The sequence below is a fragment of the Octodon degus genome, unplaced genomic scaffold (genome assembly GCF_000260255.1).
Source record: "Octodon degus isolate 3935 unplaced genomic scaffold, OctDeg1.0 scaffold00073, whole genome shotgun sequence".
In the NCBI taxonomy this organism is placed as follows: Eukaryota; Metazoa; Chordata; class Mammalia; order Rodentia; family Octodontidae; genus Octodon; species Octodon degus.
The window spans coordinates 358,774-381,378 of NW_004524649.1; the positions used below are offsets into that span (position 1 = coordinate 358,774).

A 22,605-nucleotide genomic window follows, 5' to 3' on the forward strand; every position below is an offset into this window, starting at 1 on the left:
GCATGTGGTGCTGGGGGATCGAACTGCAGTCCCTGTGCTTTGCCAAGCTTGTTTCAAGTAGGTGCTTTAGACCACTGAGCCATCTCTCCAGCCCTGCTGCTGGATTTTATCACAGCTTCCTAGAACCCAGCAGGCAAAGACAGCCAGGCGCTTGGGGTAGTAACAGTAAGGCTGAGGCAGGAGGATCTCCACGAGCTTGAGGCTAGCCAGGGCTATATAGTGAATCTCTGTTTCAAGAACTGTGGGGAGCAGCTGAAACTGAAGATCAAGGATAGAAGCAAGGTCAGCCCCAAGAATACGGAGTGCCCAAGACAAGCCACGTGAACAAGTTGTTCCAACTCTGAGAACCCAAAGTGCCCCAAGGCAAGCCAAGCAAACAAGTTGCTAGACAGAGGGAGTTTCAACTGACAGTAGCCTTCCCCAGTGTACAAATAAACACACCGCAGTCCTTGGACAACTCTTACTCTCTCACCAGGAAAGGACGCTCCACCTGACTCCAGCTTTCTGCATCTTGACTCTTATTTTTCTTCATCCTCCTCCGTCCCCTTCTAGAGTTTCAAGAGCTATGCCAGACATGGCAAAAACAAAAACAAAGAGTAAGGGCTGCTTCAACAAAGCAGTCAGGCTCAGGTAGCTGTGGTTCAATCCCCACAACTCAAACCAGCCAAACCTGCCCTGAAGGCATTCAGAGCAGAAAAAAAGAAAAAAAAAAAAAAAAAAAACCAAAGATTAAGACAGGGGGTGGAAGACACATGGTCCTAGTTTCCATCCCCAGAACTGGAGAAAAAAGAAAAAGTCAAGGGCAGGGCTGGGGATGGTTATACCTCAGTGGTACAATGTCTGACTGGCAAGTGCAAGGTCCTGAGTTGGATTCCTGGCACCAAAAAAAAAAAAAAAAAAAAAAGGGAAAATTCAATGGCAATGTCCGTTGGCACTGTCCCTCCCCTCCACTACATCTTAGGTGGGCTCTAGGTCAAGGATGGTACAGCCCATGTGTTACAGCACAGATCTAGAAGGTCCTAAGACTAGGTTTTCAAGGTGACCAGATCCTGGGATGTTGTCCTCAGCAGCACATCCACCCATGGCTGAGCTTAAGCTAACCATGCTAGGGCCAGGGAGATGGCTTAGTGGAATAAGCGCTTGCCTGGCAAGCACAAGGGCCTGAGTCCAATCCCCGGTTCTGCAAAAAACAAACAACAACAACAACAAAAAAAAAATCAAGGTAACCGTGCTGTTGGAGGTGGAGCATGTCTGTAGGTGCTCACCAGGCTATGACCTAGAAGGCTGACTCTTGTCCCCAGCTCTTCCCTTCTCTCTGGCCACCAAGACATGAGTTGTGGTCCCTCTGCCAAGGTGGTTCTGCCTCAGAGCTGGCCCACTAGGGACTGGATCCTTAGACCTTTCCTTCTTGATGTTGTGGGTTCAGATGTTATGTCCCAGCTAGGACAAAATGACAACACCCCCAACAGAGGGATGTTTCTGGATTGTCCTGGCCTTCAAGTGCAGGCCACACCCATGAGTTGCTGTGCAATTTTTGGGCCAGTGTCTTCCCTTCTCTGAGCCTCAGTGTCCTGCTCTGTCAAATAGCAGTGAAATCAGCGCAGCCTCAGGAGTTTATGATGATCCAAGTGGAAAAATTCATGAAAAGCAACCAGACTGGCACACAGCCAGGGGACAACACAGCTTGCTCCTTCTGTCCTGTCCCTATTATGATACACTGTGTTCCTTCCCCTCTGTGCCCTCAGTTAATCATAGCAGCTAGGATTCATTAAGTGCTTATTATCTGGTGCCCTCAGAGGCCTTGGACCTGGAATACATCCTTTAATCCTAACAGGAGCATGACAATCTTAGCAGGCAGGTCCCATTTTATAAACAAAGAAACTGAGGCACAGAGGACGAAGGAACTCACCCAGGGCCACAGAGCTGATGAGCAGTGAAAAGTTGGATTCTATCCCCTCTGCAGATGGACTAGGATTAGAATAAAGACACAGGAAACGCAAAACATGGCACAAATAGAAAAAGAATACAGAATAAGTTTGTAATCTGGTGAGATGGACTTTCTTTTGTGTGTGTGAAACCAGGGATTGAACTCAGGCCCTTGTGCTTGCCAGGGAAGTGCTTATTCCACAGAGCCATCTCCCCAGCCCCTTCTTTTTCTTAAGTTTTTTTTTTTCTGTGTGTGTGTGTGTGTGTGTGTGTGTGTGTGTGCAGGGTCTCACTATACAACTCAGACTCATAGTGATTCTCCTGATTTCTGCCTCCCTAGTTCTGGGAGTACAGGCATGTGCTACTTCGCCCAGGCTCCATAGCTGGCTCAGCGGACCTGGGGGCAGGGCTGGTGCAGCATGCAGTGCCAGGGATTGAACCCTGGCCCCTGCACTTACCTAAGCAAGTGCTTAGTCCACTGAGCTACATCACCAGCCCTTCTTTTTTTTTTTTTCTCAGCTCATTTCTAGACAATGCATTTTCCCTTTCGTACCAGGGTCTCTGTGTGAGGTAAGCATCCTACCACTGTTCTACATCCTAGCCCAAAGGTGTTCCCCCTGCCCTGTGGTACCCAGGAAGAGAGAAACAGTTACATTTTTTCTTCATTTTGGGGGGTACCTGGGCTCAAACTCAGGACCTTGCACTTGCCAGGCCGGCGCTTATGCCACTGAGCTATCTCCCCAGCCCTCAAAAGTGCTTTTATTTAATTAAGTTTATTAGTACATTTTAGGTATGCATAACAATCACATTCATTATGGGAAATTTATTACCTGCACATGATACATCCTGATTCTTTTTTCTCCCTTCTGAAACCTTCTCTTCAACCTCTCTTCCCCTCCTCAATTACAAACCAAAAGTAGTTTGGTTTGCACCAGTACTCACTTTTTGCTTTTTTCTGACACAGGCCCTCATTATGTAACCCAGGCTGATATGGAACTCAAAGTGATTCTCCTGCCTCAGCCTCCTGAATGATTGGAGGTGTGCGCCACCGAGCCCAGCCCAATGCTAACTTTGATTACTTGGTTAAGGTGGTGACCGGCACATTTTTAGACAAGGCTCTCTCCCTTTCATAACCATCATAACATCAGAAAGTCAAAATGGAGCCACTGCAAGTCAGGAATATCTGTAAAAACTACCTTTCCCCTGTTCTAATTAAAAATGTAAGGCCTGGCGAGATTGCTCAGCTGACTAAGCGCCTGCTTAGACAAGCGTAGGGACTGGGATTCAATCCCGGTACCACATGTCGTGCGGGTCCCGCACCCAGGGCATGCTGAGTCAGTGATGGAGTCTTATGCACGCCTGTAATCCTAGCTGCTGGGGAGGCTGATAACAGGAGGATCACTACGAGTCTGAACTGTGTAGTGAGACACAATTAATTAATTAATTAATTTAAAAAATGCAATTTGTGGGGCTGGTGAGATGGCTCAGTGGTCTAAAGCACCTACTTAGAACAAGCTTAGCAAAGCATCAGGGACCGCAGTTCAATCCCCCAGCACCACATGCTAGCCAGCCTGCCCCCTGGTGGGCTGAGCTGGCCACACACACACATACATAAATAAATAAAATAAAAAAAAAAAAAGTTAAAAAAAAATAAATAAATAAAAAAAATAAAAATAAAAAATGCAATTTGTGAGCTAGCTAATCTTTTGAGACTGTGAATATCCACTTCTCCAGTGACAAGCCTTGCCTCAAATCAATTATTCCCTTATGGTTGCAAAATGGTGATTTTTCTAAACCAACCTGACTTTTTCATGACACTCCAGAATAGGAATTTCCTCTCTCTCTCTCTCTCTCTCTCTCTCTCTCTCTCTCTCTCTCCCTCCCTCCCTCCCTCCCTCCCTCTCTCCCTCCCTCCCTCTCTCTCTCTGATCTCACCATGTAATTCAGGCTCAACTTGACCTACTAGCCCAGGCGGTCGTCAGATTACTCATGGTGATTCTCCTGTCTCAGCCTACCAAGTATGGGAATTATATATGTGCACCACACCGGCTCGGCCGTGCCTCTCAGTTCTGATCTCCTTCCCAGCTGGTCCTCCCTATCTGTTTTCAGGAGTTCCTGGTGAGCTATAAGATCGGTACGTCCCCGCTCCGCTCGGTGTCCCTGGACAGCCCTTAGGAGGAGGCAGGGGCACTTAGACTTAGGACACTGCAGCCTGTGTCGGGCTGTCCTCATCTCCACACATTTCTCTTTCCAGGGGTGTGAGACGGCCGTGCGCACCGCAGGCTCCAGCAGGGCAGGGGGTACTGCCCTCTCAGTGGGTGTGGCAGAGGTCAGCGCAGGAAGGGAGGAACAGTAGCTGCTCCTGCTGCCTGGTGTGGCAGGATCTGTTTTCGAGCTGGGTGGGGCCAGACAGGAGGCCTTCAGCGACTCAACCCAAGGCCCCGGCTCCTCTTTCACTTCGCCCCTGTGCAGACCCTGGGGAGACTAGCGCACGCCACAACTCTCCCTGGAAACTTCAAGACCTAGACTTTCCAGGAGGCTCGCATAGGGTGGGAACCCCTAACTAGAGGTCTCCGAGAACTACAATTCCCAGAATACACTGCGTCCTCAAGCCCCAACTCCAGAAGCTGAGTGGTCAACTGTAAACCAGGAGGAAATCTCGCCTGTCTTGAGAACTGAGAGTCTTCACCTGCTCCAGGTGTGTTTGTTTTTCTTTCCTGGACCTGGGCTTCCCTGAAGGCTGGAGAACGCCACCTGACCCATCCATGCTGTCCTATACTAGTCTTGGCGCACAGGAGGAGGGGGTGGGCACAGTGATCGGCACAGGAGACTCAACCCCTGTCCTCAGACGTTGGTTGGTTACTGCCAGCGATTGAGCACATAGTAGATGCTCAACTAACCAAACGCAACAATAACATTATGCCCTTCTCTCTCATTCCATTGTGCCTTTTCACGAGGCGCGGTGGTGCACGCCTGTTATTCCATCACTCGGTAAGCTGGGCTAAGAGTCGCCACAAATTTGAGGCCATCCTAAGCTACATAGTGAATTCAAGGCCAGCATGAACTCAGGGTACATAGTGAGCCCCTACCGCAAAAAAAAAAAAGAAAGAAAGAAAGAAAGAAAAGTAAGAAAGAAAAAAAGAAACCAAAACCACTATGCTTTTCACGTTGCTTGGCTAGCTCCCCACACTGCCCTATCCTATAGTGCGCTGTAGTTTCCTGTTTGGTCCTCAGGCCTTGCACACAGCTTTTCATCGATCCGTGTTTGGAGTCTGACATGGAGCACAAGGGGGAATTAATTAGCCGATTGAAAATGAATGAATGAATGAATGAATGAATGCGCCCTAAATGAATGCTTTTGTCCATTGTCCCTCGCAAGTAGCAGGGACACCCAGACCCCTCCCTATTCATCTCGATGAATGCATCTTTCTATCCTCCCCGAGCAAGGCAGGGCTGGGGCAGAGGAGGTCAGGCGGGAAGCGGATCGGGGACCCAAGGCCTTCCCAAAGTCTGTTTTTCTGGACAATGAGAGAGCTCACGTCTTTCCCCGAAACTCGGCTCTGGTCACCTGACTCCCACTGCCAATCCCCGCCCCTAACACCATGGCACCCCAGACGGACACTCAACCAGCAGCACGTGGTCCGGGGGTCCCAGCTTCCCATTGGACGCTCTCCTGCTTCCTTCCGCGCGATTGGCCAGGACCGTCGCAGCGCCTCTCAGCAGCCCAGCGGTGGTACAACCCGCCGCGACCTAGGCGGAGCGGGAGAGTCCACTGAGCCGCAGTAGGGGAGTGTGGGAGAGCCGGGCGTGGCGGTGCGATCCCTCTGGAATGTTTCCTTCGGCTCCGCCCAAAGTGGGAAGGCGAGGATTGGCCGCAAGCGCTGGGTGGTCGCCACTGATTGGACCCCGCTGGGGGCGGGCCCCGCCCCCTGGCCGCGGCTGCAGTAGAGGCCCGGCCGGGAGTTTGCAGAGACCCAAGTGGGGCGCGCTCCGGCTGGCGGCAGCGATTCAGGTGAGTGTCCGCAGCCCGGGAGGGGACGGCTTAGAGGAGGTCCGGTATGCACCCCAGAGATCAGGACCTCGAGGATCGCCCAGTCGTGCAGGTTGGGCCCGCAGCTGGAACTCCAGGCTGGGCGCTGGGATGCACTATCCCTCTCCCGGCGGAACGCCACCACCCACCCTCTCACCCCACCCCCTACCCACCCCAGCGGAGATAGCGGCGATCACTGGGGTCCTTGTTGAGGACCGTGGAGCCTTTATAGAGGCATTTACCATGAGGGTCTGTGGGTCAAAACACCTCACATGGAGGGGCAATTACCCTCTCCTCGGAGGCGGATAGCCCAGAGAGGGAGTAGTAGCCCAAGGTCGCACAGCGCGGTAAGTGTCCGATGTGGGACTGGAACCCACCTCAGGGTCCCTAGCTAGAGTCTCCACCACTAGACAAGACACCTTCCTGGGCGCAGGTGTCTTGTAGGGCCTCTGCTCTCCGCTGCCCCACCCACATCTGGGCCACACCTCTTGGTATTTGCCTACTCCCCACCTGGAGGTCACCAGGCACCAGGCACCCTAACCGGAAGTTTCCTTGTCCCTTCTCACTCGAGCTAAGAGGTGTGGCTCAGGGTCTAGGTCGTAAGAAGTGAGTGGCATCAGTGGGCAGAGTGGACGGGGAGCCGGGTGCTGGGGTCTCAGGTCGGCCGGCCCCGAAGGCATTGGGCGTTCTCCCCGGAAACTCGGGCCAAGCCGGTTTTTCAAGAGTGAATCACAGGCCTCCTGCCAGTCTTCTCGCCAAAGCAGTACCATGCTGGGTACGGTGTCCACCTGCCCAGCTTAATTGAGCTCCCAGGAATTCCTGTCCCCACTTCCTGCTCCCCACTTGGGGTTACTAAGAGTCAAGCCTTTCCTAAGAATAAGATGCTGGAGTCTCACTCAACCCGTTAGGTCCAGGCAAACTCCTCTCCATCCCTGAGCAGGCAGAGTGGAGGGTTGATTTCAGCAGGATGAAGAGTCAAAGAGTAGCCAGAAAAGGATATAAGGTGCATGCATTCATTCCTTCATGCTGCAGCCCACTTGTTCTGCTGCAGTGGGAAGAGAGCCCAAGCTTCCTGCATGCCAGGCAGGTGCCCTACCACTGAGCATGGTACCCAGCACCAGCAGACATGTATTGAGTACCTACTATGTGCCAGGGACTGTATTTGATACCAAGCATAAAATAGAGAAAAGACTGAAATCCTTTTGAGCTGGGTGTGGTGATGCATGCCTGTAATCCCACTACTCAGAAATCTAAGTAAGCAAGATCCCTGAAAGTTTGACACCAGTCTGGGCTACATAGTGAGTTTAAGACCAGCCTGGACTACAAAATAGTGAAAATCCCTGCATTGGGGGAGCTGACATTTTATTGGGAGGGATGGGACAGTGAACAAATAAGGCGAACATAAAGGAGACAATTTCAGATTGTGCCATGAATAGAATATAAAGGGTGGCACCGTATGCTGTAGCTGTGAACCGGGGGTACTCCTGAAGAGGGTGACTTGAGGGCATCCAGGCCTGAATGCCATGTAGGAGCCAGCCCCACAGAGCTCCGCAGGCTCAACCCGTCTTGGAATCACTGGACTGAAGGGGAAAGCAGGGTGGTAATTCTGTACAAGTGTGTGGATCATAGGAAGTGGGCGCTGGCTCTGAGTTTTTTTTTCCCTGTAAGGTGGATCCTGTTGTAAGATTTGAGGCAGAAGAGCAATGTCATCTGGTTTACATTTTAAAACAGAGACACAAAGTTAAATAACAGCCTGGAGGGTGGAAGACAGGAGTTCTGTTAGAGCAGTGTGTAATTAAGCTCATGGGCCTGATTTGCCTGGCGCACAGGACCTTTCCAACAGGCTGGGGCAAGCCAGGAAGGCTGCCCAGAGGAGCCTGGAGCAAGCCTTGGCAGGCAGACAGGACTGGAGGGGATAATCTTGGATGGAATAGGGTAGAGTCAGGGGACACCTAAGATGGATTTAACAGTAGTGACAGAGCCAGGCACCTGGGCATGATAGCACATGCCTGTTATCTCAGCACTGGGGAGGCTGAGGCAGGAGGACTGCTGTGAGTTTGAGGCCAGCAGGGGCTACATAATGAGTTTAAAGTCCAAACTACATAATGAGAACCTTTCTCAGAAAACAGGACAAAAAAGTACTGGGTGCAGTGACATAACCTGAGCAATTTAAGGAGACCCTGTCTTCAAAATAAACAGTTTTATTTTTTTTGTTTTGTTTTGTTTTTGCGGTACCGGGGATTGAACTCAGGACCCTGTGCTTGCCAGGCAGGCGCTTATTCTACTGAGCTATCTCCCCAACCCCCAAAATAAACAGTTTTAAAAAGGGAGCTAGGGGATGTAGCTAAATGCAAAAGCCCTGGGTTTGTTCCATTCCAGTACTGCAAAGACAAATGAACAAAACTAATAATGACAGTCATGGGCTGGAGTGCAGCTCGGTGGTACAGTACTTACCTAGCTTGTGCCCTTGGTTCCCTCTGCAGCACTTCAGAGGTGACAGTGATAACTGCGGCCCCTAAGTGGTGAGGAAGGTGCTGAGCAGGTCTCATGCCCTGCAATCTCTCTAGGTTCCCGCGAGCAGCCTGAGCAACAGAGACCCTGCCTGCTTTTTCAAATGAGGACTCGGAGGCCTATGAAGTGAGCTGTGCTGCCCACAGCCACACAGCAGGTAGGTGACAGGGCTGGGGTTCATATGTGCACTGGTCACCCCTCTGCTCTCCACAGAGGATGCAGGACTGGCCAAAGCAGGGTGGTCTGGGTCGGGGTGGGAGGTGACACAGGCATCCTGGGTCCTGGGAACTGGACATCTAGGACTTGGTGTCTGAAAGGCAGGATGGATGGATCACCCGGGGCATTTACTCCTAGGGCGAAAGCACACTGCATGGCTAACCAGAGGAGAGGGGGACATGGATCATATTTCACAGAATTCTTTCATTCATTCATTTTTTCCCCCCCAGAGGATTTTTTTGACTACTGTCTTGCCTGGAAGTGTGGTGAAAGGACAGATCCAAGACCTAGAGTAGCCAGTGTGCACCCCAGGTGAGTGAGTCAGTAAATGGATAAATGGATGCACAGGTAGGCACAAGGGTCTTCCCCCCCCCCCAGGGGGGAGCTTGCATCTAGCTACATCCCCTATTACCTTATTTATTTATTTATTTATTTATTTATTTATTTTTTAAAATTTTGAGCCAGGGTTGAATATAGGATGTCCCCAAAGAAGTCTGACAGGAAGGTACTGGGCAGTGCTTTTGGATAGAGCAGCATGTTAATAATTCCTTCAGTGGTGGCACACACCTGTCATCCCAGCACTTGGGAGACTGAGGCGGGAGGATTATCTGGAGTTTAAGGACTACATAATGAGACCATGTCTCAATTAAAATGAAAAAAAAAAAAGAAGAATGTGATCCAGGAGCTAAGTCAGGGTACAGCTATACATAGTGCAGAACCCTCGATGTGGCTTGTGCCTAGGTGTCCCCCCGACCCCCAGTGCCTCACGCAGTCATGGGGCAGCTTCTGGAGTTTGTGATTGACATGGTCCAATGCTGGGGTTATGGCTGTGCCTGCTCCACCCACCCTGGGCCTGCCTACAGTGTGAGGGAGGGAGAGAGGCTTGCTCTCGGCTGCTCCTCCCTTTTGCTCTCGCTGCTTTTGCTTTTTTCTGCTTCCACAGGCAGGGGCCAGCCAAGTATGGACTGGAACCTCCACAAACTGTGAGCTAAATAAACTTCTCCTTCCTTAATTTTGGGCATCAGGTATTTTGCTCCAGCAACAAGAGACACCCTCCATGGTTCCCATCTACTGGGGTGTAAAAGCCAAGGTGCAGAACGCTTTTCCCTCTATTTCTGTCCCCACCCCTCAAGTATCCCTCACTGCTCCTCAGTGAGTCCCCAGTGCTGGGCATTAGCACTGACTGTTCCTTTGCCAGTGCCAGGAACCTTCTTGCCCTTTTTGAAGTATTTAATACAGGGTCTACAGGGTCTCAATACATAGATCAGACACGTAGTGATCCTCCTGTTTTCAGCCTCCCAAGCTCTGGGATTATGGCTGCGCACCATCACACCCAGTTTCCTGCATGGATTCTTTCGTTATCCCTCAGATCTCTGAGAACAGAGAGCTGACCCTGACCATTCTGTAGAACTAGATTTGCAAGTATTTTTTTTCCTTCCTTCCTTCCTTTTTTTTTTGTGTGGAACCAGGAATTGAACTCAGGCCCTTGCACTTGCCAGGCAAGTGCTTATTCTACTGAGCCATCTCCCCAGCCTCCCCCTTCCTTCCTGTCTTTTTTTTTTTTTTTAAGACAATGTCTCACTATGTAGTTCAGGCTGCCTCAAACTCATGGCAGTCTCCCTGCCTCAGCGGTGCCTCCTGAGTGCTTGGGTGACAGGCACGCACCACCACACCCAGCTAGTCTTGCTTTCTTGTCTTCACAGCCCTAGTAGAAATGATGTTAGAAATGTATACATTTGCTGGCTTATTGCTGGTTTCTACCTCAGGACTGGATATTTATCCAGGAGTGTGTTCACAGCTCCATCTGGTACAGATACCCTTTCCCTTTGAACACAGTGACATGACGGAGTGGAGGTTGGCAGGCAGAGCACAGGATAGCATTCAGTTCTTGGTCACCTTGGTCTACTGGGTCTGTGTAGTGCCCAACCTGTGTAACTGCATATGGTGTTCTAGCCAGGGATCTTTTCTGTGGCTTGCTCTCTCTCTCTTTTCTTTTCTTTCTTTTTTTTTTTTTTTTTGTCTTTGAACCAGGGTTTTACAATACAGTTTAGGCTGGCCTTGAACTCACCTCATAGTGCAGGCTGGCCTCGAACTCACAGTGATCCTTCCACCTCAACCTCCTGAGTCCTGGGCTTACAGACATGTGCCACCACACCCAGCTCATGAGCTTTTTTTTTTTTTTTTTTTTGGTACTGGGGATCAAACTCATGACCTTACACTTGCCAGGTAGGTGCTTATGCCTCTGAGCTATCTCCCTGGCCCCATAACCTATATTACTAAAATATAAAATGCAGAGCGATATTACGGGTAGTACACACCTGTAATCCCAGCACATGGGAGGCTGAGGCAGGAGGATCACTACAAGTTCCAGGCCAACCTCGGCTACATAGCAAGACCCTGTCTCAAAAAGACAAAGCAAAACAAAAAAACAGTGTGTGGAATATAGTAACAACCCCACCCCCATGTTTGTTTGAAGAGAGGGAAGGAGAAAGAGAGACATAAAGAAACAGAAGAAGGAAATAGGCAAGTTCTTATTCTATAAACGTGGAAAGTACTTAGTCAAACTGTGACACCCGTAATGTCAGTAGACGATGGGTTCTTTTTGTTGTTTGTGAGGCTGGCATTGTACCAGGACCTCCCACAGGCTAAGCAAGCACTCACCACGGAGCTGCACCCACCCCTAGGTAACACTTTTATGGAACACACAACTGTGTATCTGTTGGTTTTGCTGCAGTAATGAACATTCCCATATTTTAGTGGTTGAATCAACCAAAGTTTATTTTTGGCTCTTAACTACACAGCCATGGCAACTCAGCAAGAGATTCTCTTTTATTTGTTTTGTTTAGTTTTTTTTTTTTTTCTTTCTGTATTTTAGGGAAGGGTCTACAAGGTGTTCAGGGTCTCACTATGAGATCAGACTCATAGTGATCCGCCTTTTTACAGCCTCCCAAGAGCCGGGATTACAGGGGCACGCCACCACGCCCAATCTCAGTGGGCCCAGGCAGGGCAGGACCAGGGATCAAACCCCGGCCCCTGCACCCACTTGCTGGTGCTTTAATCTGCTGAGCTACTTGGCCAGCCCTGTTTTGTTTATTTAGCACATAGGTCATAGAAGTTTCAGCCCATAATCTACTGGCTAGAATGCTGGGTGGCCCCTGACCAACGCAGCAGGTCGTGGTGGCCGAAGACTGCAGAAGCAACAAGAGGGTGAGGGAAAAGAGGTTTTTTTGTTTGTTTGTTTTTTGCAGAACCAGGGATTGAACTCAGACCCTTGTGCTTGCCAGGCAAGCACTTATTCTACTGAGCCATCTCCCTGACCCTCTTTGTTTTTGAAGTACTATGCTCAAACACAGGCTCTCTACTGCTAGATGCATCTCCAGCCCTCTCTATTTTTATTTTGAGACAAAATCTCACTAAGTTACCCAAATGGGATTTGAACTGGTGATCCCCCTGCCTCAGCCTCCTTGAATGCAGGGATAACAGGCATATGCCACCATACCTGGCTTAGTAGGCTCCCTGTATTGTGGTCACTCAGTCCTGGCCAGGTAAAGTCACTGCCCTGTCACTTGTGGCTGGCTGAGGTATAGCACTTCAGATATCCTTGCTGTAGGAATCAAGTGCTTCAGATGGGAGGTACCACATGTCACCTTCTCCAACAGTTTGTGGGCCAAAACTGTTCACCCACCTGCCCCAGCCTACAGGGTAAGTGCTGTCCACCTAATAGCTTTGAAATCAGACGCAGAAGTTTCTGTACATGAAAAAAAAAAAAAAAAAGGAACCGGGGAGATAGCTCAGTAAAATAAGCGCAAGGGCCTGAGTTCAATCCCTGGTTCCCCGGAAAAAAAAAAAAAAAAAAGAAGAAGAAGAAGAAGAAGAAGAAGAAGAAGAAGAAGAAGTAGTTTCTGTATATGGCACTAATAATTTTTTTTTTTTTTTTTTTTTGGTGGTCTTTTGAGATAGGGTCTCCCCATGCAGTTCAGGCTGGCCTTGAGCTCACTTCACAACAATCCCCCTGCCTCTGCCTCCTGAGTGCTGGGACTACGAGTGTATGCCACCATGCCTAACTTTGATTATAGCTGGTAGAATAATAAAAGGAATCCTTTCTGCTTTCACCCTCCATTTTCTTATCTGTGAAGTGGGCCTGATTGGCCGGGTATGGTGGCGTATGCCTGTAATCCCTGCAATTGGGAGGCTGAGGCAGTGGGATCACTGAGTTTGAGGCCATCCTATCTAACTAGATAGTTAGATTCTGTCTCAGAAAAAAAAAGGGGGGGGGCTGGTGAGATGGCTCAGTGGTCTAAAGCACCTACTTAGAACAAGCTTAGCAAAGCACAGGGACCGCAGTTCAATCCCCCAGCACCACATGCCAGCCAGCCGCGCCCCCTGGTGGGCTGAGCTGGCCACACACACACACAAAATAAATAAATAAATAAATAAATAAAAATAAATTTAAAAGAAAAAAAAAAAAAACAACTAGGGCTGTACCCCAGTAGTAGAGAGCTTTCGTGGCAGGCATGAGGCCCTGGGTTCTATCCCTAGTTCCATTAAAATAAGCAATGATAATATCAATGCCAGTGCTCTTTGTGCCAGTATTGCCAGCTCCACATCCACAGATCCAGCCAACAGGGAATCAGAAATATTTTTATCAGGATAAATTGCCTTGTGCAGAACACATTTGGACTTATGTCATTATTCCCCCAAATAGTAGGATATCATGCCTGTCACTCACACCACGTAAGATTTCTATGTCACCCAAAGTTGATTAAAGTACACAGTATGGCGGGGGCGTTCAGGGCAGAGTTGGGTCCTGTCCCCAGCACCGCAAAAATAAAAATAAACATAAATGGGGCCAGGGAGATGGCTCAGTGGAATAAGTGCTTCCCTAGCAAGTACAAGGGCCTGAGTTCAATCCCCAGTTCCGCACAAAAAAAATAAATAAATAAAAATGAAAATCTGGGCATGATGGTGCATACCTGTAATCTCAGCACCAAGGAGGCTCAGGAAGGAGATCATTGCAAGTTTGTGACCAGCCTGGGCTACAAAGTCGGCTCAAGGCCAACTTGACCTGCCTAGGGAGATCCTGTCCCAAGAAGACACACACACACACCCACAAAGTATACTGCACAGTTGGCACCGGTTCTGTGAAAATGCTGTTCTTTTCCTTGATACTGTCTGGGGAATGATCCCTAGGCCTTCATACTGAGCTATGTCCCCAGTTTCCCTTTTTTATTAATTAGTTTAATTATTTTGAGACAGAGTCTCACTGTAGTGCAGGTTAGCCCAGTGCGATCTCCAGCAAGTGCTAAGATTACAGGCATGTGCCAACACACACACCTGGCCCTTTATTTATTTTATTTATTTATTTATTTTTATTTTTATTTTATTTTATTTTATTTTGATGCTTTTTGAAGCAAGATCTCTCTATAGCCCATGCTTGCTGTGAACTCATGTTACTCGGGCTTGGCCTCAAACTCACAACAATCCTCCTGCCTCTACCCCTCAGGTCTCTCTTCTCGCCTCAGCCGATGCCGCTAGGACTGGGGCGGCGGAAGAAGGCCCCGCCGCTGGTGGAGAATGAGGAGGCCGAGGCAGGACGCGGTGGGCTGGGCGTTGAGCAGGGCCCACTGGGCGGGGTGGGCGCAGGGCTCCCCCAGGCTGGGCTGCCGCCCCCACCCCCTGCGCTGCGCCCTCGTCTCGTGTTCCACACCCAGCTGGCGCACGGCAGCCCCACCGGCCGCATTGAGGGCTTCAGCAACGTGAAGGAGCTGTATGGGCGCATCGCGGAGGCCTTCCGCCTGCCGCCCGCAGAGGTAAGCTGCAGAACCCCAGGAGCCTGGAAAACCCATATAGCGCTGTCTGCAAGATGAGTTCCCGAGGGCCTTGGAGGCCTGTACCCCAGTAGTTTGCGGAAACTGATGGCTTTGGCTGCAAACCGAGCTTCCAGGGTGCCCTGGAGGCCAGCACCCCATTGGGCTGGGGGACTAATGCCCTGGGCTGATTGCTGCCCCCTTCGTCTCGTATTAGGAGGTCCAATGGGGGCGTAAGTCGCTCCAGCCAGGACCATGGGGGACAAGGACAACTGGGAAAGGAGCAAACCCATTGGGCCAGACCCGGACTGGGTGGAATCTGGGCCTCCTCACCCCCCACAAGTATTTCCCAGGTGGCCCCTAAATAAACTTTGTGGCCTGGACGCAGTCCTGATGCTAAGGCAGGAAGAGACTCCTGGCCCCAGCTTCTCCCCACCTCTTGTCCCAGGCAGTTAGCCCAGGGACCCAGAGGGACAGAGACCGGTGTGTGCCCCCTGCAGGTGATGTTCTGCACACTCAACACCCACAAAGTGGACATGGACAAGTTGCTGGGCGGCCAGATCGGCCTGGAGGACTTCATCTTTGCCCATGTCAAGGGGCAGCGCAAGGAGGTGGAGGTGTTCAAGTCGGAGGATGCTCTGGGCCTGACCATCACTGACAATGGTGCAGGCTACGCCTTCATCAAGGTTCCTCACAGTCCCTGGGGCAGGGCTGCGCGCACTCACACACACGTGTTTGTGTGTGTGTGTGAGGTTGTGGTGGGAGGGACCCCAAGCTCATGCCCCTTTCCTCTCACACAGCGTATCAAGGAGGGCAGCGTGATCGACCACATCCAGCTCATCAGTGTGGGTGACATGATTGAGGCCATCAATGGCCAGAGTCTGCTGGGCTGCCGCCACTACGAGGTGGCCCGGCTGCTCAAGGAGCTGCCCCGCGGCCGCACCTTCACACTGAAGCTCACGGAGCCTCGCAAGGCCTTTGGTGAGCCCCAGAGCAGAAAGCCAGGGGACCCAGCCTTGGCTCCTCAGTCCAGGCTGCAGAGCCTAGAACAACCAGCAGGTGGCACCCTAACCTGGCCCGCGCCTTGGAGGAAGTGCAGCTCCGCCGTGGCCTAGAACGGGGTGCTGGCTGTCTGCCCTGCTTACAGGAATGAGGAGGAAGTTGCCCCACACCCACCTCCCAGGAGCCATTAGCCCAGCCAAGCGCCCCCAACCCTGGCCAGCCCCCCAGCTCTGAGAAGCCAGGCGTGGCTGCCCTGCGCCAGCCCCCCACTTTTCTATCTGGCTTCACTGACTCCCAGGAATGGGCCCCAGGCCCTTGAGTGGGGGCAGGGCACTCAAAGCTCTTCCCTCAGAGCAGGTGTATGGCCCTCAGCTGTACCCCTGGCCGTGGAGACAGACTCAAGGACTGGGCCTGAGCCCGGCCTCCTCCTCCAGTTCTCACCCTGACTTTCCCAGGCCTAGCCCTAGCTGCCCCTCTTGCATGGTCCTGCCCTCCTGGCAACCATCTCTCAGGCTGCAGGCACCTGGAGAAGCTTGAGGATTGGGAGGTGCTGTCCAAAGCAAGATGCCTAGGTACCTGACTAGGGCTTCAGTCAGTTCTTCACTCTCCCTTCCACAGATATGATCAGCCAGCGTTCAGGGGGCAGCCGCCCTGGCTCCGGCCCACAACTGGGCACTGGCCGAGGAACCCTCCGGCTGCGATCTCGGGGCCCAGCTACAGTGGAGGAGTTGGTGAGTGTCCCCCCAGGCAGCCAGCACCCCTTCCCCTTCACTTTCATGGAGGCCACCTGACCCGTGAGGTGAGCAGCTACCTGTATTCCAGCATACTCTTGCCACCTCCAAGGGCTAGAACCTTTCTTGGGCAAGCAGGCTTCAGTTTCCCCATTTGAAAAATGGAGTCATAATACCAAATACCTTCTTCTCCAAGTGGCCATGAAAATTAAATGTGGATGGAGGACTGGTGAGATGGCTCAGTGGTCTAAAGCACCTACTTAGAACAAGCTTAGCAAAGCACAGGGACCGTGGTTCAATCCCCCAGCACCACATGCCAGCCAGCCCCGCCCCCTGGTGGGCTGAGCTGGCCACACACGCGCACACACACACACATAAATAAAAATAAAATTAAAAAAAAATGTGGATGGAAATCTATGTAAAGCTGGGAAAAGGGCAGATAAATAAGGATACTTAGGCCGGCACACACTTGTAATGCCAGCCACTGTGAAGGCTTAAGCAAGACTGCAAATTCAAGGCCAGCCTGAACTTAGTGAGACCCTTTCAAAATATAAAAAGTAAGGGTGGAGCTGAGAGGTAGAATGCCCCTGGATTCATGTGATCCCAATACTATAAAATCAATCAATCAGTCAATCAGGCAGGCACTTAACAGTGGTAGTGAGATGACTGTGATGTTCCTGTCCCTTCTCTGCCTCAGCCCTCAGCCTTTGAAGAGAAGGCCATTGAGAAGGTGGACGACTTGCTGGAGAGCTACATGGGGATCAGAGACACTGAACTGGGTAAGTGGGCACCCAGGGCTGGGGTGATGGGGGCTGGGGGGTGGCCTAGACACGGTATAGAACCCATCACTCCTCTTATCCTCTGTTTCTGTTTTATTCCCTGCCGGTGCAGCGGCCACCATGGTTGAGCTGGGGAAGGACAAAAGAAACCCGGATGAGCTGGCCGAGGCCCTCGATGAACAGCTCGGTGACTTTGCCTTTCCGGACGAGTTCGTCTTTGACGTCTGGGGAGCTATTGGGGATGCCAAAGTTGGCCGATACTAGGAACCCACTGGACCTCTCAGTGACCAGGGCCAGCCTGCTAGAGGTCCCAGAGGGGACACCAGGCTGGGATCCTGCACATCCAGCTGGAGCTCATAGCTGGAGCTCAGTGGTCAAGGTGGTGTGCAGCAGCAGCAGGGCAGGGCCCAGCCCTGCCTGTTCTAGTTGGTACCATGGTCTCCCTGGATCTCAGCCTTGCTGGGGTCCCTGGCCCCCTACCTCAGCTGGGTCAGGAACCCGGGGATGGACTTGTACTGGGTGACCACTCTGCCTACTGCTTTCCACTGTCAGCTGCCAAATGGGTCCCTGCGCCTCCCTGGGGCCTAGGTTCTGTTTGGGGCTTGTGACCTGGTTTCCTGACACAGGGAATGTGGGATGGGGTCCCCCTCAGTAAATGCAATAACCCCTTCCCCTATGCCCTCCTAAAAGGAGCCCCTGACTTGGAGTCTGTTACCTCTGTGTTGGGGAAGAGTTTGCTGTGAACCCCCAGCCACCCCCCACTTTCGCCCTCCAGGCTCCCAGAAGGGAGGGAGGCAGGGGCAGCGATGGCAGGGGCTTTTGTATCTGAATTTCTGTCTTGAACATAAAGGATCTATCTGGATTGGGACCTGTGTGGCTGGGCATGCAGGGTGTGGGCTGGGACTGGGGCTGGGAAAGAATGCAGCAGCTGAGATCTATCTTCCTCGAGCTCCAAATTGAATTAGGAGCTGGCCTTTGGCCACCACCTTCTCCCACCACCCTCCCAACACGGCTTCTGGCTGCAGGCCACCAGGCTTCCAGGCAACGTGAGATTCCTGGTGACGGGTGATTCAAATCCTACACTCTCTCCATCAAGACGCCCCCCTCTCCACCCCCTGCCCTGCACCTTGGTCAGGCCAACCTGAGGGCTCACATCAGTCCAAGCCTCGGGCCCCAAACCCATGCTGGAGGTTCAGGGTCCACACGCATCAGTGGTACAGTGTTTCACATGGGACATAAACCCGGCCTTGTTTTGACAGCTGGCTTCATCCTGGGATTGAGGGGATCAAGGACTGTGAGGGTGGGACTTGGGCCAGACTTGCAGAAAAGGGAGAGGATGGGGCCAGGGCAGGAATACTTGGGGGCCAATTGAGCTGTTGGTGTGGGAAGTGAGTCCAACTGCACCCCAGTTGCAATGGGGCTGCTGGGTAGGGGTGTGTCCAAGCCCAGGCCTGTGTTCATGGGTGGGGTGGGAGCCACAGTTGATGACTTGGGGCATCAATGGGCACATTGGGGCATTGAATGTCTGCTGGGACAGCTCTGGTGCAAGGGGTGTGGCTGTGAGCACTTCATGTGACTGGTCAAGTGAGGGTGGTGACTTGGGTCTGGGTGAGTGGGGTGGACCATTTGTGTCCTAGGGTATACCTGGTGGCATCTGAGGTGTGGAGTCTGACAGTGCCCATCTCAGGGTGGTGCTGTTTTGGGACTGACTGGCTAGGCCTCAGGGTATACAGGGTCGTGGGTGACCTATGTAGTCTTAGGTTCCAAGAGCATAAGTATGTGAGCGTAGTACCACAGGTATTGGGGTGGGGCCAGGTCTGGGGAACAGCAGGTGGGGCTCATGTCGGGTGGACCAAATGTACTCCTGACCTGGAGATGTGACAATAGGGCTCAAAGGTGAGCCTGTGTCACCATGCGCTTAAGGGTATAATAAGGGTCATACCAGAGGGGTGCATTTCAGGGTGTCAAGGGAAGTGGCTGGTGTCACAGCAACCCTGGATGGCCTCCATGCTGGGGAATGAGCCACTCAATTCAGGGATATAACAGTGTTATCTTGGGGACAGGTGTGACCATTGCTAGCTCTCAGGGTGTGAAGCCGCATGGATACCCTGAAGGCTATGACCCTATTTCTCAGGGCTGGAGGTGAGGCCATGGCTGTGTGTTGGGGTGCAGGGTGTGAAGACGTCTTTGCCTTCAGGTTGGACGTGTTACTCAACAAATCCGGGAAGGATGTGGCACTGGCCTGGTCTCTAGACCTCCCAGCTCCCTGGGGACCTTGCTGCCTTCTTCGGGTGTGGTCTGAGCTTGGGGCCCTGTGTAAATACTGGGCAGGGCCCAGCCAGCCTGGACTGCCACCAAAAACTGCCACTGTCATTCATCCCAACACCCACAAAGCCTCAGACAGCACAGGGGGTGGTGCTGTCCTACAGCCCCCCTGTGCATTCCCCCCCATCCCCAAAGCCTTGCTGGGGGCAGTACCACCCCCTGCAGCCTCCCCAGCCCGCCCTGGGCGATGCTCATATTTTCCAGTGTTTAGATTTTATCCGCTTTATTAATGAGGCGGGCAAGAAGCCCAAGCCCTGGGGGGGGCTGCCCCCACCCGGCCAGGAGGTGGGGGTCCCAGGGGCCAAGCCAACTCCCAGGAGCCTCTCTCAGAGAAGCAAGGCAGTTAAGGCCCGGAGTGGCCCCTCCCCAGCACCAGGAGCACAGAGAGGGGTCCCTGTCCCTGAAGGGCCCCAGTGGGCGTGCGCAGAGTGGAGCAGCCCCGAAGGCCGGCAGGGCGCGGTGGAGGCGGGAGCCACGAGCTGCCCCAGGAAGAGGGCGGGCAGGAACAGCCTGGCCAGGGCCGGGCGCGGTGGGTGCTGACGCGTGGGGGCCATGGGGGCCTTGTGTCCCAGACAGCACCAGGTAAGAGGGAAGGGTAGAGGGCATGAGGGGGCACAGGAGATGGGACCACTATTACCTTGATCTTGTCCTGCTTGGCTCTCAATCCCCACTGTCTGTCCCTGCCCATCTTCCCGTCTTTCCATCCTCCCTTCTCATCTGGCCCCGGGGGAGTTTGCCTGTCAGCCCTCAGTGCCAGGCAGTGGAGGAGTGTGTGTGTGGTCTTGGGCTGCCTGAGCCTGTCCTAGAGAGGACAGGAGAATGGGGAGGCAGGACTAAAACCGGGGTTCATGAGGACAGAGATGTAGTTTCAGGGACAGAGACAGTACCATGGAAATCAAAACTGGGAGCATGAGGACAGAATGCCCTGGCAACAGAGACATAGCCACAGGGCAGAGCCTGAGGCACAGATGGGACTGTGAGGACAGCCAGACCACATCAAGGCAGGCAGAGGTGGGTTCCTGGGAGAGATGTGCCAAAGGTAGTGTAGTAGTACTGGGGCATTGAGGATAGGACTCAAGGAAAGGTGACATGGATTCAGTCAGAAACAGGGGCAGTCAGAGACTGGGTGGCTAACATCACAGAGTCAGAGTGAGCCAGAAATTCACCATGAGGTAAAAGCGTGAAGCAGGGGGCAATTGGGCCTGTGAGACCCAGAGATAAGATGTGGAAAGCTGTTGCTGGGGGAGTTGAAGTGGGGACAGTGTGAGCAGAGTGCAGGGGGAGGCTGGGAAGCATCCAGGTCATTTGGAGTCACAAGAAGACAGAGGCATCTGACAGCCTCATGACCTGGGAATGGGACAGCACTGAGTCCTCAGCAGGCCTCACCGTGCCCTCCTCTCTCCTACCCAGCCCTCCCGGCACCTGACATGAGTCCCTGCGGGCCTCTGAACTCAAGCCTGCCTGGTGAGGCGAGCACATGTGAGGCACCCGGGGTCTCAAACGCGTCGGCGCCATCCAGTGGTCCCAGCGCATCGCCGGCGCTACCCATCTTCTCCATGACGCTAGGCGCCGTGTCCAACGTGCTGGCCCTGGTGCTGCTGGCACAGGCTGCGGGCCGGCTGCGGCGCCGCCGCTCTGCCGCCACCTTCCTGCTGTTTGTCGCCAGCCTACTGGCCACAGACCTGGCGGGCCACGTGATCCCGGGTGCGCTGGTACTGCGCCTGTATGCTGCAGGGCGTGCGCCAGCCGGCGGGACCTGCCACTTCCTTGGGGGCTGCATGGTCTTCTTCGGGTTGTGCCCGCTACTGCTGGGCTGCGGAATGGCTGTGGAGCGCTGTGTGGGCCTCACACGCCCACTGCTGCACGCATCGCGCGTATCAGTGGCCCGTGCGCGTATGGCACTGGGCATGCTGGCTGCGGTGGCCTTGGCCGTGGCACTGCTGCCGCTGGCAAACGTAGGACGGTATGAGCTGCAGTACCCGGGTACTTGGTGCTTCATTGGCCTCGGACCACCTGGGGGCTGGCGCCAGGTGGTGCTTGCGGGTCTCTTTGCCGGTCTCGGCCTGGCCGCGCTTCTCGCAGCACTCGTGTGCAATTCGCTCAGTGGCCTGGCCCTGTTGCGCGCACGTTGGCGCCGCCACCGTTCCCGACGGCTCCCCGAGGTCGTGAGCGCCGACAGCCGCCGGCGCTGGGCACCGCGCTCAGCCTCTGCCTCGTCCACCTCATCCATCGCCTCAGCCTCTGCTACCCTGCGCAGCTCCCGAGGCGGTGGCTCGGCGCGCAGAAGCCGTGCACACGACGTGGAGATGGTGGGCCAGCTCGTAGGCATCATGGTGGTGTCCTGCATCTGCTGGAGCCCCCTGCTGGTGAGGGCACAGCTGCCTGCCTCCCCCTTCCACAAGCTCACGGGCGTGGGTCCTCTCCTTCCCCAGCCAAGGCTTTGCCTCAGCTTATGAGCCTTTCTCGGCGTTGTTCTTAGCTCCATCTTCTTCCCCTCCCTTGGGTGTCTGTGTAGCCCACTTCCCCCACCCATGCAACCCTCCCTCCCCTCCCCTGCTAGTAGTCCGCAGTCTTTCTTCTCTCCGGCAACTCTTGCTCTTCCCTCACTGGCCTGGGCACTTCTCTCCTTTCTGCCTGCTTAAATCCTTCTCACCCCCTCAGGAGAGCTCAATCCCCGAGTCCCCGGCCTGGCCCGACACCGCTGTCCCCACAGGTGCTGGTGGTGCTGGCCATTGGGGGCTGGAGTCCCAGTTCCCTGCAGCGACCACTCTTACTGGCCGTGCGTCTCGCCTCTTGGAACCAGATCCTGGACCCCTGGGTGTACATCCTGCTGCGCCAGGCTGTGCTGCGCCAGCTGCTCCGCCTGCTCCCCGTGAGAGCAGGTGCCCAGGGCGGGGCCACTGAGCTGGGCCCCACCAAGGGTGCATGGGAAGGCAGCTCACTGCGCAGTTCAAGACACAGTGGCCTTGGCCACTGCTGACTGCAGGGCTGATCTGCTGCATGCAGTAAAGCCATTTCCAGAGCCAGGGGTGGGTCTATCCCATCAGGGCTGTGCTCCAGAGAGGCATCCCAACCATGGGGGCCATATACTATGCTCTGCCTGGGGCACCAAGGCTCTGGGTTGCTCCAAGTCCCCACAGACTCCATTCAGCTTACCACAGCCCTATGCTCACCCAACATCCGGTGCCCACACCTCACCTCATCATGCTGGATGCCCCAATACCTCAGCACAACCCCAACCCTCCCTCAAGTGAATCCCATCAAAGCCTCACTCCAAG

The 22,605-nt window shown here is 53.3% G+C and overlaps 2 protein-coding genes across 6 annotated transcripts; both read left to right on the top strand.

Moving 5' to 3' along the window:
• The first annotated feature begins 5,723 nt into the window (after nucleotides 1-5,723).
• Nucleotides 5,724-17,864, top strand: Gipc1 (GIPC PDZ domain containing family member 1). Of its 3 annotated transcripts, XM_023720220.1 has the most exons (9): nucleotides 5,725-5,938; nucleotides 8,524-8,624; nucleotides 8,914-8,995; nucleotides 14,187-14,493; nucleotides 14,991-15,176; nucleotides 15,291-15,471; nucleotides 16,111-16,223; nucleotides 16,921-17,002; nucleotides 17,115-17,864. In XM_023720220.1, the coding sequence occupies exons 4-9, from the start codon at nucleotides 14,209-14,211 to the stop codon at nucleotides 17,264-17,266; spliced, it is 999 nt and encodes a 332-aa protein (XP_023575988.1). In that variant the 5' UTR covers nucleotides 5,725-5,938; nucleotides 8,524-8,624; nucleotides 8,914-8,995; nucleotides 14,187-14,208; the 3' UTR covers nucleotides 17,267-17,864. The 3 variants fall into 3 exon arrangements, with proteins under 3 accessions (XP_023575989.1, XP_023575988.1, XP_004635582.1); XM_023720221.1 differs by lacking the exon at nucleotides 8,914-8,995 and having other exon boundaries at nucleotides 5,724-5,938; XM_004635525.2 differs by lacking the exons at nucleotides 5,725-5,938; nucleotides 8,524-8,624; nucleotides 8,914-8,995 and adding an exon at nucleotides 9,750-9,773.
• A 1,688-nt stretch (nucleotides 17,865-19,552) lies between these two features.
• Ptger1 (prostaglandin E receptor 1) lies at nucleotides 19,553-22,531 on the top strand. 3 transcript variants are annotated; one of them, XM_023720119.1, is made up of 3 exons: nucleotides 19,553-19,909; nucleotides 20,194-21,693; nucleotides 22,041-22,531. In XM_023720119.1, exons 2-3 carry the CDS (start codon nucleotides 20,755-20,757, stop codon nucleotides 22,305-22,307), a joined length of 1,206 nt encoding a protein of 401 aa, XP_023575887.1. In that variant the 5' UTR covers nucleotides 19,553-19,909; nucleotides 20,194-20,754; the 3' UTR covers nucleotides 22,308-22,531. The 3 variants fall into 3 exon arrangements, with proteins under 3 accessions (XP_023575887.1, XP_023575886.1, XP_004635678.1); XM_023720118.1 differs by having other exon boundaries at nucleotides 20,738-21,693; XM_004635621.2 differs by having other exon boundaries at nucleotides 19,553-21,693.
• Nucleotides 22,532-22,605: the final 74 nt, after the last annotated feature.

Excerpts from the sequence above, each read along its gene's own strand:
- Gipc1 (XM_023720221.1), top strand. The coding sequence starts at position 14,209 with ATGCCGCTAGGACTGGGGCGGCGGAAGAAGGCCCCGCCGCTGGTGGAG. Across the intron at positions 15,177-15,290 it reads CAGGCTACGCCTTCATCAAG|CGTATCAAGGAGGGCAGCGT; the intron begins GTTCCTCACAGT and ends CCTCTCACACAG. Across the intron at positions 15,472-16,110 it reads GGAGCCTCGCAAGGCCTTTG|ATATGATCAGCCAGCGTTCA; the intron begins GTGAGCCCCAGA and ends TCCCTTCCACAG.
- Ptger1 (XM_004635621.2), top strand. The coding sequence starts at position 20,755 with ATGAGTCCCTGCGGGCCTCTGAACTCAAGCCTGCCTGGTGAGGCGAGC. Across the intron at positions 21,694-22,040 it reads TCTGCTGGAGCCCCCTGCTG|GTGCTGGTGGTGCTGGCCAT; the intron begins GTGAGGGCACAG and ends CTGTCCCCACAG.